At 45.9% G+C, this 17,356-nt stretch overlaps 2 protein-coding genes across 7 annotated transcripts in view; one reads left to right on the top strand and one right to left on the bottom strand.

Annotated features, from left to right (window-relative positions):
- The window catches only part of BRD3 (bromodomain containing 3), a 34,651-nt gene extending 26,654 nt beyond the window's left edge, over positions 1 to 7,997 (top strand). For all 4 annotated transcript variants that reach the window (XM_083423594.1, XM_083423593.1, XM_083423591.1 and 1 more), the window contains 3 exons: positions 347 to 639; positions 1,541 to 1,669; positions 3,423 to 7,997. In XM_083423594.1, the coding sequence (XP_083279720.1) occupies positions 347 to 639; positions 1,541 to 1,669; positions 3,423 to 3,535 (535 nt within the window). In that variant the 3' untranslated portion in view covers positions 3,536 to 7,997. The remainder of the gene's footprint in view (positions 1 to 346; positions 640 to 1,540; positions 1,670 to 3,422) is intronic.
- On the bottom strand, positions 476 to 15,915 carry BRD3OS (BRD3 opposite strand). 3 transcript variants are annotated; one of them, XR_014507273.1, is made up of 3 exons: positions 15,533 to 15,853; positions 11,835 to 12,173; positions 476 to 669 (listed from the first exon to the last, which is right to left on the bottom strand). XR_014507273.1 is itself a non-coding variant. In XM_083424165.1 (3 exons), the coding sequence occupies exon 3, from the start codon at positions 11,332 to 11,334 to the stop codon at positions 11,080 to 11,082; it is 255 nt and encodes an 84-aa protein (XP_083280291.1). In that variant the 5' UTR covers positions 11,335 to 11,349; positions 11,835 to 12,173; positions 15,533 to 15,866; the 3' UTR covers positions 3,651 to 11,079. The 3 variants fall into 3 exon arrangements, 1 of the variants encoding a protein (XP_083280291.1); XM_083424165.1 differs by lacking the exon at positions 476 to 669 and adding an exon at positions 3,651 to 11,349 and having other exon boundaries at positions 15,533 to 15,866; XR_014507272.1 differs by lacking the exon at positions 476 to 669 and having other exon boundaries at positions 3,651 to 12,173; positions 15,537 to 15,915.
- Positions 15,916 to 17,356: the final 1,441 nt, after the last annotated feature.

The raw sequence follows: 17,356 nt of genomic DNA, 5'->3' as shown, positions 1-17,356 counted from the left end.
GCAGAAATTGTTTAAGGGGGCTGAAACCAATGCTAGCCCTACTCCGTGTAGATTCACTGAAGTTGATGGCCATGATGAACTTGGGTACAATAATTTCAATGTGTCTACTCTGAGTAGAAATTAGTTGGGTACTGCTCTTCATGTTTGGTGCTTGTAAAAATGTTTTCACTGGAAGTGGAAAGAGAGAGGGTTTGGTGAGTAACAAGCAGGGAAGGCAGCTCCTAGTTATTCCCTGCTCGTGTTGCTCACCAAACCCTCTCTCTTTCCATTTCGCCACAAACCTCCCTCCCCTCACAGTGGGGAGCAAATTAACTTTGCAGACAATAATAGCAAAGTAACTTTGCAGGCAGCCGAAAAAAGGCGGGAAACAGGTTCCTGTGGCCTACGATTCGGATGAGGAGGAAGAGGGACTCCCCATGACCTATGATGAGAAGCGCCAACTCAGCTTGGATATCAACCGCTTGCCGGGGGAGAAGCTGGGCCGGGTGGTACACATCATCCAGTCAAGAGAGCCCTCACTCCGGGACTCCAACCCCGATGAAATTGAGATAGATTTCGAAACCTTGAAGCCTACCACGTTACGGGAGCTGGAGAGATACGTCAAATCCTGTTTGCAGAAGAAGCAACGGAAACCATTCTGTAAGTGGAGGGAGCCTTCCAGGACCCATCCTGAAATGAGCAGGGCCATATCTTAATTATTTTTATCTACCTATATATTGCATTCATATTCCACCTTTCCCTCAAAGGAAAGGCATACATGAGTCTCTTCCCCCTCCTCATTTAATCCCACTCATTTAATCCCCACAACAACCCAGTGAAGTAGGCTAAGCAACAACTGGTCCCAAAGGTTGTAAACAATGAACTTCTTTTATTTTTAGGGGATGGCCCACTTCTCAGTGCCAGAGCCTATGCTTGCATACAGAAGGTCCTGGGTTCATTAGAGATGCCATTGAGGTTTAAACCTGGGGCCTTGTGCATACAAAGCAGATGCCCTGCTACTCAGCTATGGCTCCTCCTCTAAACATGGCATGATTTAATAGGAGCATAGGAAGCTGCTTTATACCGAGTCAGACCCTAGGTCCATCCGGCTGAGGGACGTCTATGCTGACTGGCAGAAGCTCTTTCCCCAGCCTTACGTGGAGATGGCACTGGGCATTCAACAAAGCAGGTGCTCTACCATCTAAGGCCCTTCCCTCACTCACAGTGGCATAACATGGGTTGTCAGCACCAGGACAAGGTCCAAAACCCATCTCTCTTCCTCCATCTCTGTGTTTGCCTTGACCTTCCCCACCAGCCTGTCAAAAGAAGCTTCCTTCAAGGCTGTTCCCCCAGGGCAACTGCCCCAATTGTCCCCCACACTACTCCACTTCTCAGGTTTTGGAGATGGGGAGATGCTATTGCATAACCCACAAGAGGCCATCTGACCCTCCCCTCCCCCATCCAGCATCTCTTGGGAGTCATTGGCATGAGGATGCAAAAGACAGTGCTGACTCTTCCTTCTCTCTCCACATGTCACCAATTGTGCCTTTCTCCCCCGCAGCTGCGAGTGGGAAGAAGCAGGTGGCAAAGTCGAAGGAGGAGATTGCTCAGGAAAAGAAGAAGGAGCTGGAGAAGAGGCTTCAGGACGTCAGCGGGCAGTTGAACAACAACAAGAAGCCGGCGAAAAAAGGTGAACAAAACCTCCTCCCTTCCTGTATGCATTTACTAACTGCATCTGATTCCCTGTTTTGTCCTCACAACTTTGTGAGGTAGGTTAGGCTGAGAAGAAGGGGCAGGGGAGTGTGACCGCCCCAGTAGACTTCATGACCAAATGGAGGATTTGAACCCATGCCTTCTTGGTCCTAGCCTCTGACACTCCTGATTCCTGCATTGCAGGGGATTGGACAAAATGATCCTTTGGGGCTTGCAGTTCTGTGATTCTAACTACTATACTGTGTTGGCCATTGTGAACCTGCAACCTTCCCTATGCAAAGCTTTGCATGCAGGACCACCTCTCCTAATATCAACCATCCTGGCCATTGTGCACATTATCTGAAGCCCTTCTTCACGTGCCTCCTCCACAAACAAACTGGAGGGTGGCAACACAAGAACAGACCTTTTCTGTGGTGGTTCCCCATTTGTGTGATGCTCTCCCCAGAGGCGCTCGCCTTGCGCCTTCACTGCCTATATTTAAGCACCAGATCAGAGCATTCCTTTTCTCCCATGCCTTTGGCTAATTAAACAATCTATGGACTTTTAAACTGGGGAGGGGGATGTTTGTAACTATGGGTTTTTGTTCATTTGTTTTTATATTTTAAACCACCCTGTGATACTTGGATGAAGGGCTGTATAGAAATGCAAATAATAATAATAATAATAATAATAATAATAATAATAATAATGTCCAAGAATAATATAAGTACATAGGAAGATGCTGTTGGATCATGCCAAAGGGAGCCCATCTAGTTTTGCATGCTGTTTTCACAGTGGCCTCCAAACGCTCCAACTGGAAGCCAGTAGGTAGGATCTGAGCAACAGCAACTCTCTCCACTTGTGATTCCAAATAATTGGCATTCCAAAGCATAACTGACAGTGGTGGAAGAGCATAGCCATCTTGGCTGGTTGCCATTCATAATCTCCAACCCTCTTTTGAAGTCATTGAGGTTGGTGGCCATTACTTCCTCCTGCTGGAGTGAGTTAACTATGTCCAGAATTAGACTCCATCACTCCTGGGGTTTTTATTTAGGGACCTAACAGGGAAGGAGGTTTTGTTTTGGTTGCATTCACTCAACAGTTTATTCCACTTTCATGATGTTCCCCAACCAATTTCTGTGTTATAGTTGAGCTTCCACATGGTGTAAGAGCCAGTTTCGTAAATCTAGAGGAACATAGTACATATTTAGCTCTCATTTCTGTGATGCCAGAAAAAATCCATTTGCAGCCTCCTTAACCCAGAAAATCATGGAAGCAAAGAGATAAAATGTGGAGCAGTTACGCCAACCATACAGTTCCCTTCATTTGTTGTTTCACAACGGGTACGAATGAAATTTAGCACAACGTTCCAGTATATTGGTTTAAAAAGCCACAGTGTCATAACTTGGAGGGTAGCTGGAGGTTTTTAAGCAGAGGTTTGATAGGCATCTGTCATGGATGCTTTAGTTGGTATTCCTGCATTGCAGGGAGTTGGACTAGATGACCCTTGTGGCCCCTTCCAACTCTACGATTCTTTGAGTCTATGATCCTTCTAATGCAACAGGTACTGCAATGTGAAAAGAGTGTTAGAATATGGGACAGAAGCACTAGTGTTCTCATCCGGGATCCTAATTCAACGTTCCACACGTCTGAATGCACTATTTTTAGCCTAGGGAAGTTGAATCTTAAATATCAAGGCTGAAGATTGCTTTCACCTAAAATGCTATTTCTTTTCTCATTTCTTTTGCTAGAAAAATCTGGCTCCACCCTTTCTGGAGGCCCCTCTCGCCTGAGCAGTAGCAGCTCCTCGGAATCGGGGAGTAGCAGCTCAAGCTCCACTTCGGACAGTAGCGATTCAGAATAAAGCAACAGACCCTTAAACGCTCCCGGACAGCGAATGGACGTCTCACAGGCACTTGCCCCAGAAAGTTCTGCAGCGTCCCCTTTTGCTTCTTCCTCGTTACTATATTTTTTTAAAAAAACAAACAAACCAGCCTGCTTTCTTGCAACAGGACCAGCTCTGCATCTCATTCCACCCCTCTACTTTTAATTTTTCTTTTAATTCAGTGTTATAAAACCTTCCAGAATTTAATTTCCTCCCCCTACTTTCCCCACCCAGCTTTTATTAGGTTGCAAGATCTTTTTGGGGTTGTGTGTGGCTAGACTTTTTAAGGCAAGAACTTTCCCTTGCATATAAGGTCTCTAAACTTTTTTTAAAAATCAAATCATTGAGACGTCTTTTGGTGACCAACAGCAAAGAGATGTGGGAACTGGAGAGATGAGTAAAAAAAATGTTTGCGAGATGTAATATTAAAAAAGGGGGGGGGGTGTTTTTTGGTAACTTTTCTCTCTTACTCTTCCCTCCTCCCCCATGGAAATTCCTTTTTAATACAGCCCAAGACTCAGCTCAGTGCTGCTGCTGATGTGGAGTGGGGAACTTTTTAAATGGGGTGGGCTGGTGGGGAGGAGAACCTCTCTGTAAAACGGTACTGTATCTGAAAGACGTTAGCTTTTGAAGTAGTTGATTGTATTTGTTGCTAGCACTAGTATTCCTAACCTCCAAGGGGCCCAATCCACCATGGAATGCTCCTGGGCATGCCCCCTTCTCTCAAATGAGAGGGAGGTGTACAAAATGCACCTCTCCCGTTTGTTTTGGTGGGGTGGGAGTACAGAGACCATGAGCAGACCTTCCTTGTGGATTGGGCCCTGCGTCTACATGTGTGCTGAAGAGCATCATTATATATATATATATAAATATATTATATATATATGAGGGAAGGAGGAGAAGAGAGCTCACGTACTGTGGATTGTTTTAAAAATGTACCTTTTTAGATATTTCTTTTAAACTTTTTTTAAGTAAAAAAAAAATGATACTAGAGATTTGTGCTTATGTTATGAGAGGTTGGCTGACCTATTAAAGCTAGCAGATGAAATTGTTGAAACACAAAAAACTGATTTGGCTACAGGATGGGAAAAGGAGAGGTTGTTGTCGCTCTGGGTGTGTGCATGGAGGAGGTTGAGAGGCATACAATACACATCACAAGCATTAGCTTTAAAAAAAAGTCTGGGAATGGTCCAATCCCATTGTGCACACCTAGAGTGCAGGAAGAACGTCACTGATGTAGAACTCTGGGTGAACCCAATGACCTTTTCTTGGCAATCTGCAAACCTTGGTTGGTGCTGGTGCTGGGGGATGGAGGTAGTAGTCCTTTCCAGTTTTGCTTGCTGTTGTTAAGGGTCTGTGAAGTATTGGTTTGCATCCAACCAAATTCCCCTCAAAAGTAGACCCACTGAAATGAATGGATCTAAGTTGGTTGTGTACCCCTTTCACTTGGTCTGCTCTAAGCAGCGCCACATTCACATCATACATTTAAAGTGCTATGAGACCACTTTAAACAGTCATGGCTTGCCACAAAACATCCTGGAAACTGTGGTTTGTTCAGGTTGCTAAGAGTTGTTAGGAGACTCCTCTTCCCCTTCCAGAGCTGCAATTTTCAGACTGGTTTAACAATCAATCCCTCTTCACAGGTAACTGCAAACCATAGTTTTGGGGAAGGAATTGGGGGCTTGGGGTATAAGCACCATGAACAAACTAGTTCCCAGAATTCTTTGAGGGGAGCTATGGTGGTTGAAAGTAGCACCATAGTGCTTTAAATATGTGGTGTGAATGTGGCCTAGGACTAGCAATTGGATACACTCCTTGATTTAACATTTGTACAATATTCTGTAGCAATGGCTTTTAAAAAATGAAACCCTCTCACCCTGGTCAGTCTGTTACTTGGGACCTTTTCTATGTGATGTCATTCAGTCCCTTTGCCCTAGGTCCACATCATCCTTTTGTTGAGGTAGGAAGTACCGTGGTACCTCTGGTTACGTACGTAATTCGTTCCGGAGGTCCATTCTTAACCTGAAGCACCACTTTAGCTAATGGGGCTTTCTGCTGCTGCCGCGCCGCCGGAGCACGATTTCTGTTCTCATCCTGAAGCAAAGTTCTTAACCCGAGCTACTATTTCTGGGTTAGCGGAGTCTGTAACCTGAAGTGTGTGTAACCTGAAGCATATGTAACCTGACGTACCACTGTATTCACATTAGCCAGTGAGGCATGTGGCACCACTGTCCAGTTTTTGTGAGGTCCAGACTTTTGAGAGGTCCGGACAACATATGGAAGCCAACTGCATCCTGAGTAGCTGTTGTGGTGTTCCTCCATGAGGAATGTTTGGAGAGCTTCTAACAACACAAACCCTACTGGATCAGACCAGTGGCCCATCTAGTACAGTATCCTGTCCTCATGGTGGCCAACCGATCTCCAAAAGACATGGCACCTGGGCTTAGGTGATGTGATGCCTTCTGGAGGTGGCTGGACTCCAAACTCCCATGGCCTCCAGCTAGTGTGACCAACAGCCAAGGATGCTGGGAGCTGGTGTTCACCAGCATTTGAAGGGCACCATGTTGACTGCAGGAGGCAGTCCTTGGTTGCTGAGAAGTTGTTAAGAGCTACAGTTCCCAGGGTGCTTAAACAACCAGTACCTCTTCTCGGGGATGCCCATATGCTACTGGGCTAAATTCAAGGTTATTGCATTAATTTACAGGGCTGTTAATAATCTGGGCCAGGATAACTTGATCACCTTGAATCCCTTATATCCCTGCCCAATTACTGAGCTCTTCAAGGGAGTTGGTAATCCCCTGTGACTTGGATGCATGGCTCATATCAACCAGGAGCCATGTTGCGTTCAGTGTTGTGGCCCCAAATTTGTGGAACTCCATTCCAATTGAGGTCAGACAGACCCTCTCTCCCTGTTGATCTTCCAGTTCCTAATGAAAACTTTTTTTATTATTATTCCAGCAGCTATTTCAATTGATGTCTGATTTTATAGTTTTAACTGATATTTTTTTAAGAAAATATATTGTATCTTTGTTAAGAGACTCATTGTAGTGAAGTGGTATATAAATTGTTTAAATAAACATAAATTGTGATATTGTGATAGGAATAGGGGGTTTCCTAACAACTCCCAGCACCCTCAACAGTGTCCAGGATTCTTTGGGGAAAACTATGCCTGCTTAAAGCGGTATCTTAGCGCTTTAAATTTATGTGGTCTGTGTTAGGTCCTATGTACACCATACACTTAAAGCATTACGATACGACATTAAACAGTCATGGCTTCTTCCTACAAAGAATTCTGGGAACTGTGGCTTGTTCAGGGTGCTGAGAATTTCTGGAGACCCCTATTCCCCTCACAGAGCTACAATTTCCAGAATTCCCTGTGAAGAGGGATTGACTGTTAAACCACTCTGGGCACTGTACGTCTGGGAGGAGGAATAGAAGGATTTCCTAACAACTCTCAGCACCCTGAGCAAACAACAGTTCCTGGGATTATTTGTGGGAAGCTATGCCTGTTTAAAATGGTTATATAAGAGTGTGCTGTAAATGTATAGTGAGGATGTGGTTAACCATAGAGCCAATTGCTTAACTTAAGGGCACATTCTTGGCTTAGCGGGTCACTGAGGTGCATAGTTGAGACCCAAGCAAAGCCCCCCAAATAGGAAATAAATTGGGGGAGGGTGAATCTCTCTTGATTCCTTTTTAAAGCCTTTTTTTCTAACAGTGGAAAGAAGCTCTTAAGACTGGAAAGCTACTTCTGTGTTGTGAAAGTGCAGGTTTCCCAAATAAACCTTTTACCTCAAAGGAAGGGGGGAGGGGGGATACACTGGGGTGCGTGTGGGGGTGGGGAGAGATAACAACACTTTTGTAAGATTCATCAATTTTTCTAGAAACTATTTTCTCCAGTCTGGATCCCTGCACTTTTTTCAAAAGACACACTCCATAAATAACTGTCCCTTGTTTTGTTTTTGTCTTCTTGTATATACAAGTAACTTTATTTATTAACACCAATGGTCACTTAAAAAACAAACTATCCTGCATTTTGAAGAGTGACAGAAGAAGAAGAAAAATGCAGATTTGTCTTGGTATTTTTTTTTAAGAAAGAAAAACAAAGTTCTAAAGAATTGGGAGTACTTTTAATTTAAATGTATTTGACTTTAACCAACAGGTGCTATGGCTCTTTGATAGTTTCCTGTGCTGGGTGCTTAATTCCTTATTTGTGTATTCAGGGGTTTTTTCCCCCCAGGGATGGGTTTAGGGTGGGGATTTGTTTGCTTTCTTTTTTTGTACAGACTTTGGACTTGACAGGTATTAGTACCTTCCAGATAAAAGCATGATTTATTTGTATATTCCTAGTTACCCCCTTTCCAGGTCAGTCTCTGTATCTTTAATTGTTTTAAAAGTAGAACAGTTTGGAAAAAATAATAATAAAGGAACAAAGACCTGATTTATTTATGTATTTTTTGAAGCAAATGCCACTTCTGTAATACACACGTTTGTAAAGCCTTGCGGGGGGGGGGTTGGGCAAATGTGTGATGATTACAACTCTGTTTTCAATTTATTGTGCAGCAGAGATAATAAAAGTTGTAGGGTTGGAAGCTGCAATGCAGAAATCACAACTAAAGAAATTGTGACAGATGGTCATCCAGCCATTGCTTAAATTCTTCAAAGGAAGGAGAGTCCACCACCTTCCAAGGGAGTCTGTTCCACTGTCAAACAGCTCTTACTGTCAGAAATCTCCTTGCAACTTGAAGCTATTGGTTTGGGTCCTAACCTCCAGAGCAGGAAAAAACAAGCTTGCTCCATCTTCCATCATTTCTCCTCTCAGTCTCCTCTTCTTTGGGCTAAAAACACCCAACTCTTGCAACCATTCCTTACAAGTTAACATAAGGTTTCATTGTGGTTGCCAGACCAATCATCTTTTAAAGCCATTGATGTTGGTCGCCATCACAGCCTCCTGTGTGTGTGAATACCATAATTTAACCAAGTGCTGCATGAAGGAGGACTTTTAAAAAATCTGTCTTGAATCTACAAAGGGACCACATCTGACAGCACAGCAGAGGTCCCAAGCTGTCTCAATCTTTACCAAGGTCTACAGAGGAAGGAGGAAGCTTGGGAGAGGAGCAAAATAAAATCTGGGCTGATGAGATTTTGCCGTTTTTTATGCCAGGTTAGGTCCATCAGTTTCCACTCGACCACCCAGGGCAACCAAGATCTTGCTTGCCCTTCACCAGCTAACTCCCACCCCCACCGCACCATGGCAATGCTAAGCTCCAACCCATCTCACTAGGCTTTGTGCCTCAGTTCTTCACATCTTGGTGGCTTGGATCTAAAAGGGTTTAGGTTATACTTCCAGTTCCCACATCTCAGCAGTAGGGTCCAAGGAGCTGCCTCTACAGGGTTGCCAGACCTCCAGCTCTCATCTGAAGCCCCCTTTTTCTGGGCCATAGGTGGCAGGTGGAGGTATTGAATCTCCAGGTGGGCAGGAGAGCCTGGGAGGAGCTGGCTACAAATTATAACGTCTCTCCCAATTAACCATCTGCAGGACCTTCTCTGGGGTGGCATCACCCTAGGCTTCAGGTTGGGGCCTTGAAATCTCAGCATCTGGGATTCTCTAGACCTGGCAGCTGTAGGTTTAAATGACTGGTAGAAGCAATGCTTCTGAATACCAGTTGCTGGAAACCACAAGGATAGGGGACTGCTCTTGTGCTCAAATCCTGCTTGTGGACTTCTCATGGGTTGGCCACTTTGGGAACAGGATGAACTAGATGGGCCACTGGCCTGATCCAGCAGGCTCTTATTTTCTTATGATGGTATTGTTCCACTCCTGTGATTCATTTTATCTTGTTCCTCAAAGCTCAGAATGGTGTAGGTAGCTGTATTTTTGCCCACCCCCGTTGTGTCCTCTCAACAACCCTGTGAGGTAGGTTGCATCTTGCAGAGCTACATCTTTTCCCCTAAAATTAATATTCTAGTCCTTGTGGTTCTAAATAACTAGTCTGAATTAAATAGGAGCATAGGAAGCTGCTTTATGCGGAGCTCAGACCCTTGGTCCATTTAGGTCAGTACAGTCTATACTGACTGGCAGCAGTGGCACGCTTGAGATTTTAGGCAAGGGGCATTCCCAGCTATCCTTGGAAATGGCATTCGGGATTGGGACCTTCTCCATGCAAAGCAGGTGCTCTGCCACTGAGCTGCATCCCCTCCCCTAAATTTAAATCGGGGTCTGCAGGAGGGTGGAGGGCCAGAGAACCTGATTAACCAATGTGTGTGACATGGAGCATTTGAAAGCTGTAGAGCTGGAAAGAACCTCAAGGGTCACTACAGCTGCTCCTCTTGCGCCCTACCCAAGAGGCAATGGTAACTCCCAGAATGCCACAAGCCCGGTGCCTGTCCAAGCTAAATTGAACTGACACTCTCTGCAAAACAGACTTTGCATTTGGCAGTCAGAGTGTGTCCACACAGAGAAGCAATAATTTGCTGCAGCCACTGACACAGGTTTCCCTTCATTTTTAATACTGCAAGTGATGAACAAAAGGCATCTGGTTGCAGAGAAGTGTACATCTTTAAAAGAGGTTTTTTAAACAAAACAAAACTTCTGAACTGTTCCCAGCCACTTCCATCCCCAAGACCTAGTGTAGTTCTGTTAGAACATCAACAAGTTAACACAGCAGCAATTTGACAGTCCAGGCCCTAGAAAGCAAAGTCCAAGCTTGCATTCATGCCTGCTTCAGCGTGAGAGTATGAATGGGGCAAACTCGTGTCCATGAGAGATAACCTATTCACTTCAATGGCCTGCCTCCCTTAGCAAAAGAGAAGTGCTCATGCAGGTGGGTTATCACATTATTTTCCAGATCCTGCTTGTTTTAGAGGGAGACTGCTATGTGGACATATAGCAGGAAAAAGCTGGCATGCAAAGGGTGGGTGGTGGAATGGCTCCTGTTTGTAAGCAGCCAGGGGTAAAGGTGTGTTAGAGCAGGTGTTTTGAACTGCATTTCCTACCTCCCCAAAATGGCCCCTATGTGACTCCTCTCCAGAGCAGATGATTGGGAAGAAATCTTTGCCTACATCTGCACCACTTAAAACATATGGGGAGATTGTGGCTCTCAATGGTGATGTCTGGTGAATGGTACAAGGTAACATCTGGAAGGCCCCCGGCTCCCCACCTTCAAATTCCACCTGTAATGGAGAGTCCTGGGTGGGATAGGGGTGGGTGAGTAAGTGAGGACAAGACATTTAGTGTTGTCTATCAGGAACAGCCTTTCGCAAAGTAGCAGCAAACAAAGTTTCAAAATTGATTTGGACGGATTCAACAAATGTAGGCAAACCTGTTGGACAGCCACTTGAGGCCCCTGAAAATCCATTTCCCAAATTGCTTTGGGAACACTGTCCAAAAATGCAGTAGAATATAAATAGAGCTAAGCTACAACATAAAAAATAAAACTTTTTTTTAAAAGGAAAACCACTTTCTGGATCCATTTTAGTTAGCCTAGAGACTGGGCTCGCTTGCTCACTCTTAGCTCTTGAAATCACATCACGCTGCAAAACCTGGATTGTCCGGTATCCCTGGGGATGTCCGCTTTGTTCTTATCCCGCACCAAGATCGCCTGGTTGCCATATTGTGAGTACCACATGCTGTGGCTCCTGTTCAGGTATGTTCCTGGTGGCAGAGACTCGAGTTTCTGCTGCTGCTGCTGCCAGATCAGCAAAGAGGCATCCCTGTACCGGAGACGAGCATAAGTCTCGGACAAAGCTTTCTCGGCCAGGGGTGGCCGTCCGCTCATCCCCACAGCTACCACCTGTTCACAAAAGATGAAGGAAGCCTTGTTGTCATTGTCTTCTGGCTGTGGCTCAGGGCTCACAGGGGAGGTGTTCTGGGCTGGGAGAGAAACGCTGCCAGACACAGCAAGTGCGGGAGGCGTAAGGGCGGTCTGTGGTCACAACAGGAAACACTCCAGCTATGGACACATGATCAGAAGGCGCTTGATTCAAAGGGCAAAAAACAGGCTCCACCCAAGTCTATTAGGCTCCTGCAATCCAGTTCTGCCCTGGAAATTCTCACGAGTCCATATAACGCAGGAGGGTTAAAGGTTATTCAGAACCATGAGGACCATCATCTTACTCTTAAGGAGAGGGCTGTACCAAGATGGTAGATACAAGAGACAGCCCATTCTCAAGAGTCCTTTTGCCTTCCCTTGCATCTCTTCCTTGCTGTGACCTCTTTCAGCCCCCCTCACCCCTCACCCACCTCTGCTTCCTAATCTTGTCTACCTTTTCAACTCACCTGCCCCAGTTTATTGCTTCTTCAGGGACTGGAGAACAAGGAGCCATCAAGACTACGCTGGGAAATAGAGGAGTATGGGTGACGTTATTTTTCAAGTCAAATGGGGAGGGATTTGATGATCGATTCTTGAACTTGACTAAAGGACAGTTTGGTGATTCTCTTGCTTGCTCAGAGGATGGAAGTCACGCTGAGTGTAGATGACACATCTGTTTCCATGGAGAGAGAGTGCCAGAATGCTGGATGCTGTGACCATCTCCAGAACTGGTTGTGGACTTTTTCTACTCATTGCCAACTGGGCTGGGATCAAATCCAAGTCACTTCTCTTTGATAATGAAGAATCTGCAGAACAATCAGAGTTAGTTAGGATACGAGAATGCAGGAGCGTAGCAGAGATTGATAAAAGCATTACAGGTTTTTGGCATATGAACATAATAAGCTGCCTCCTAGTGAGTCAAATCACAGGTCCATCTAGCTCAGTACTGTCAACACTGACTGGCAGCAGCTCGCCATAGTTTTAGGCATTTCAGGGCAAAACTGGATTGTAGAAGCCTCAGCACTAACAGACTCAGATGGTCCTGGTTGCTTTGCTCTTTGAGTCAGACTACTGGTCCCTCTAGCTTAGTATTGTCTACACAGGCTGAGAGTAGTTCCTCAGGTTTCAGGGGCAGGTCTTTTTGGAGGTGCTGGGGACTGAACCTGGTACATTTTGCATGGAGAACAACTGTTCTACCACAGAGCCATAGGCTTCCCTCCAAGCACAGCTATAGCCTAGCAGTAGAGCACAAGCTTTGTACATGAAAGGTCCTGGGTCCAGTCCCAGAGGCATCTCCATGTAGGTCTGGGGCGGAAAAGACTGCCAGTACTGAGTTGTTTGTTTTGCTTAATTAACAAACTGTACAGACTTGCTTATTCAGCCAATCGATAAATCTCTCAAGTGGTTTACACACAGCAGTCTGAAATATTTATAAGAAACACAGATAAAACTAACAAACTTTAAGAACAAGGAGACAACAACAAATTATCAAAACATAGATAAAGTCAACAGATTTCAAAAACAAACACTCATGACAAAACAACATATTTGGCAAAACGCTTGGGGGAAAGTGCCTTGTTTTAAGATGCCTGAGTTTCTGTCCTACAGGACTTACGAGGAGGATGCTTTTTTAACATGTACTTTGATAAGAACATAAGAAGCTCTTGCTGGATCAAGGCAAAGGGGGTCCACTGTGAGAACAGCATCCTGTTCTCACAGTGGCCAACCAGATGCCCCAATAAGAAGCCCACAAGCAGGACCTGAGAAGAAGAACAGCAACTCTCCATCAACTGGCGTGCAGAAGCAGCTTGCCTCTGATACTGGAAGAAAGACCATAAGAAATGCCCTCCCGTTGGATCGGACCAATGGCCCATCTACCCCACCATCCTGTTCCCACAACAGCCAACCAGATTCCTTAATGGGAAAACCGCTTGCAGCACCCAAGTTGGAACTGCAACTTTCCCCATTTTTACCAATCCATCTCCTTTATTGGCATGCAGAGCATACGAAAGTACAGTGGTACCTTGGTTTACGAACTTAATCTGTTCCGGACGTCCGTTCTTAAACCGAAAGCGTTTTTAAACCAAGGCACGCTTTCCCTAATGAGGCCTCCCGACGCAGGTGTCCTTCCACCATTTGGATTCTGTTCTTAGACCGAAGTAAAGTTCGCAAATCGGACACTACTTTCAGTTTTGTGGAGTTCGTAAACCAAGTACAGTGGTGCCCCGCAAGACGAATGCCTCGCAAGACGGAAAACCCGCAAGACGAAAGGGTTTTCCGTCTGCAGAGGCGCTTCGCAAGACGAATTTCCCTATGGGCTTGCTTCGCAAGACGAAAAATGACGGAAAAAATCGATTTATTTTTTTTTGCTCCAAAACCCCTTATTCTGAATCGCTAAGCTGCTAAAAGCATTTTAGCAGCAAAACCGCTAATCCCCCCCAAAAAAGCCGTTTTTAGCCCTTTTTTAGCCAATAGCGCTAATAGCGCTACTCCGTCAATGGGCTTGCTTCGCAAGACGAAAAAACCGCAAGACGAAAAGACTCCCGGAACGGATTCTTTTCGTCTTGCGAGGCACCACTGTAGTTTGTAAGCAGGGCTGTTCTTCAACCGAAGTACCACTTTACAGTGGTACCTCGGGTTAAGTACTTAATTCGTTCTGGAGGTCCATTCTTAACCTGAAACTGTTCTTAACCTGAAGCACCACTTTAGCTAATGGGGCCTCCCGCTGCTGCTGCTGCTGCGCCATTGGAGCACAATTTCTGTTCTCATCCTGAAGCAAAGTTCTTATCCCGAGCTACTACTTCTGGGTTAGCAGAGTCTGTAACCTGAAGCGTATGTGACCCGAAGCGTATGTAACCCGAGGTACCACTGTATAGAAGTCAAAGCATAAAATTGGAGTCTGTTCATAACGCTAGTCCTGCTGAGAGCAGAGACCCACATTGCAATAGGTGGATTTTGATGGTTTTGCTGTTGACCACAGCAAACTATGGCAAGTTCTTAAAGAAATGGGAGTGCCTGGTCACCTCATCTGTCTCCTGAAAAATCTCTATGTGGGACAAGAAGCTACAGTTAGAACTGGATATGGAACAACTGATTGGTTCAAAATTGGGAAAGGAGTACGACAAGGCTGTATATTGTCTCCCTGCTTATTTAACTTATATGCAGAATTCGTCATGCGAAAGCCTGGACTGGATGAATCCCAAGCCAGAATTAAGATTGCCAGAAGAAATATCAACAACCTCAGATATGCAGATGACACAACTTTGATGGCAGAAAGCGAGGAGGAATTAAAGAACCTCTTAATGAGGGTGAAAGAGGAGTGCACAAACTATGGTCTGAAGCTCAACATCAAAAAAAACTAAGATCATGGCCACTGGTCCCATCACCTCCTGGCAAGTAGAAGGGGAAGAAATGGAGGCAGTGAGATATTTTACTTTTTTGGGCTCCATGATCACTGCGGATGGTGACAGCAGTCACGAAATTAAAAGATGCCTGCTTCTGGGGAGAAAAGCGATGACAAACCTATACAACATCTTAAAAAGCAGAGACATCACCTTGCTGACAAAGGTCCGTATAGTTAAAGCTATGATTTTCCCAGTAGTGATGTATGGAAGTGAGAGCTGTACCATAAAGAAGGCTGATCGCTGAAGAATTAATGCTTTTGAATTATGGTGCTGGAGGAGATTCCTGAGAGTCCCATGGACTGCAAGAAGATCAAACCTCTCCATTCTGAAGGAGTGCTCACTGGAAGGACAGATCCTGAAGCTGAGGCTCCAATACTTTGGCCACTTCCAGAGGAGAAGACTCCCTGGAAAAGACCCTGATGTTGGGAACGATGGAGGGCACAAGGAGAAGGGGACGACAGAGGACGGAATGGTTGGACAGTGTTCTCGAAGCTACCAGCATGAGTTTGACCAAACTGCGGGAGGCAGTGGAAGACAGAAGTGCCTGGCGTGCTCTGGTCCATGGGGTCACGAAGAATCGGACACGACTAAACGACTAAACAACAACAACAAAGAACATTCCTGCAAACAACCCTAAAGCTGGGAAGAGGCGGTTGGCGGGGCGGGCAGGGGGTGCAGAAAGAGAGACGTCGTTCAGCCCCCTTCTTCCATCTTCCTGTCCTTGCTGATGCGCTTAAGGGTCCCCGACTGCGGTCACTCACCTACCTGCCGGCCTCCGTCGGGGCGTACAGCCGCGGCCAGGCTGCAGGGCCCGGCGCCTCTTGCTCCTGCTCCTCCTGCGCGCTCTTGGCGTCCCCGTTTGTCTCTACGCTACGGAGGAGGAGGTGGCAGTGGCGTCGACGGGCGGCGCTCGGAGCCTCTCCGCCCACTCCTGGCAGCGGGAGGAGGAGGGAGCGGCTGGCTGGTAGAGCCGCCTACCGCGGCTTCAGAGCTAGTTCCGCCCGCGTGCCCTAGCCCACCCTGGCCAGGAGCCTTGGGGGCCGCACTGCAGGCCCCGGAGGGCCACAAGGAACGGGGCGCGGACAGAGGAGGAGTTGGGCACCTGCGTCTTCCGCGGGGAGCTCTTTGCAATGCTAAAATCTGCAACAAATAACTCTCACCTCCCCAGCTCAAACCGCAGTTTCCCCCGATCCGGTGGGGAAGAAGGCCTGACAGTTCAGCCGTTGCGATGCCCATTAAGCTTTGTAGAGTAGAGCTGCCGGAAAGGTTCCACCCCTTATGTAAGATGCTGTAGCGCTGCTGAGTTCTCGTCCCTTTCACCGAATGAGGATGCTGTCAAGTCAAAAGATCCAGTTTTATTAAGAGGTCTCATGCACCGAATAAGCGCCAAACAAGGTCGGGACACCATGGATTCTTTTGTGAACATGCCGTTGAAGCATTTCTCCAACGCTTTTGTGCTGTGAAAAAGTAAAAATAAAAGCCCATAATGTCAATAAAAAAGAGAATGTAACAATTCAATAAAACCGGGAGGGTGTGTGTGTGTTCATTTGGGTTTTTTAAAAAATAAAGAGCTTGTTTCAGCTGAATCCATCCAGGGAGTTTCTTCCATAACAAGACCAATCACTCAATATTGTCCACATAGCTCTTCTGGATTTCAGGCTGTGTGTGTGTGTGTGTGTGTGTGTGTGTGTGTGTGTGTCTTTTGCCAGCCCCAGTGGATATGCTGCTGGGGACTGAACCTGGGACCTTCTGCATGCAAAGCGCAGAATCATAGAATTGTAGAACTATAAGGGACACCAACTGTCACCTAGCCCAACCCCCTACAATACAAAAATCACAGCTAAGGAACCTCTGACAGGTGGCCACCCAACTTCTGCTTAAAAACTTCCAGTGAAGGAGCATCCAACACCTCTTATCGTCGGAAAGTTATCAGAATCTCCTTTCTTGCAGTTTGCATCAATCGGTTCAGGTCCTTCTCTCCAGAGCAGCAGGAAATAAGCTTCCTCCATCTTCTATGTGATTGTGACATCCCTTTAGCTATATGAAGATGGCTCTTTTCCCAGTTTCCTCTTTCTAGGCTCGATTACATGAGGATGCGAAAAGTATCTTAACAACAGCAGCAACAATTCCCTCTAGCAAGAATGCTTCAAATAACGAGAGATAGAAAAATACCAGGAAGATGGAACAATACCTGCTAGCCACCAACAAGGGGCAGCAGATCTGTTCTCTACACAAATCTACACAGATGCCCACCTTTGCCAGCTTGGTGCTTTTGGGAGGGGCCAATAGGATTTGAAGTCCAAAACGTCTGGAAACACCAGCTTGGCACAGTCTGCTACAATTCATTAAAGACAAAGTGGCTTCTCCCAAATAATTCTGGAGTGTGGTTTATTGAGCGTGCTGAGAGTTGTTAGGAGACAGTCCCCCCCATCTTCTCCCAGTTCTACAATTCCAAAGTAGTTGAACAATCAAACTACTCTTCCCAGAGAACTGAGGGAGTTGTAGCTCTGAGAGGGGAGTAGAAGAGGAGGAGGAGGAGGAGTTTGGACACAATAGCCTGCCTTTCACTCCCCTTAAGGAGTCTC

The sequence above is a fragment of the Podarcis tiliguerta genome, assembly GCF_965153285.1.
Source record: "Podarcis tiliguerta genome assembly, chromosome: Z".
In the NCBI taxonomy this organism is placed as follows: Eukaryota; Metazoa; Chordata; class Lepidosauria; order Squamata; family Lacertidae; genus Podarcis; species Podarcis tiliguerta.
Note: the sequence above shows the minus strand (reverse complement) of the source record. Positions and strands in the feature narration are given on the sequence as shown.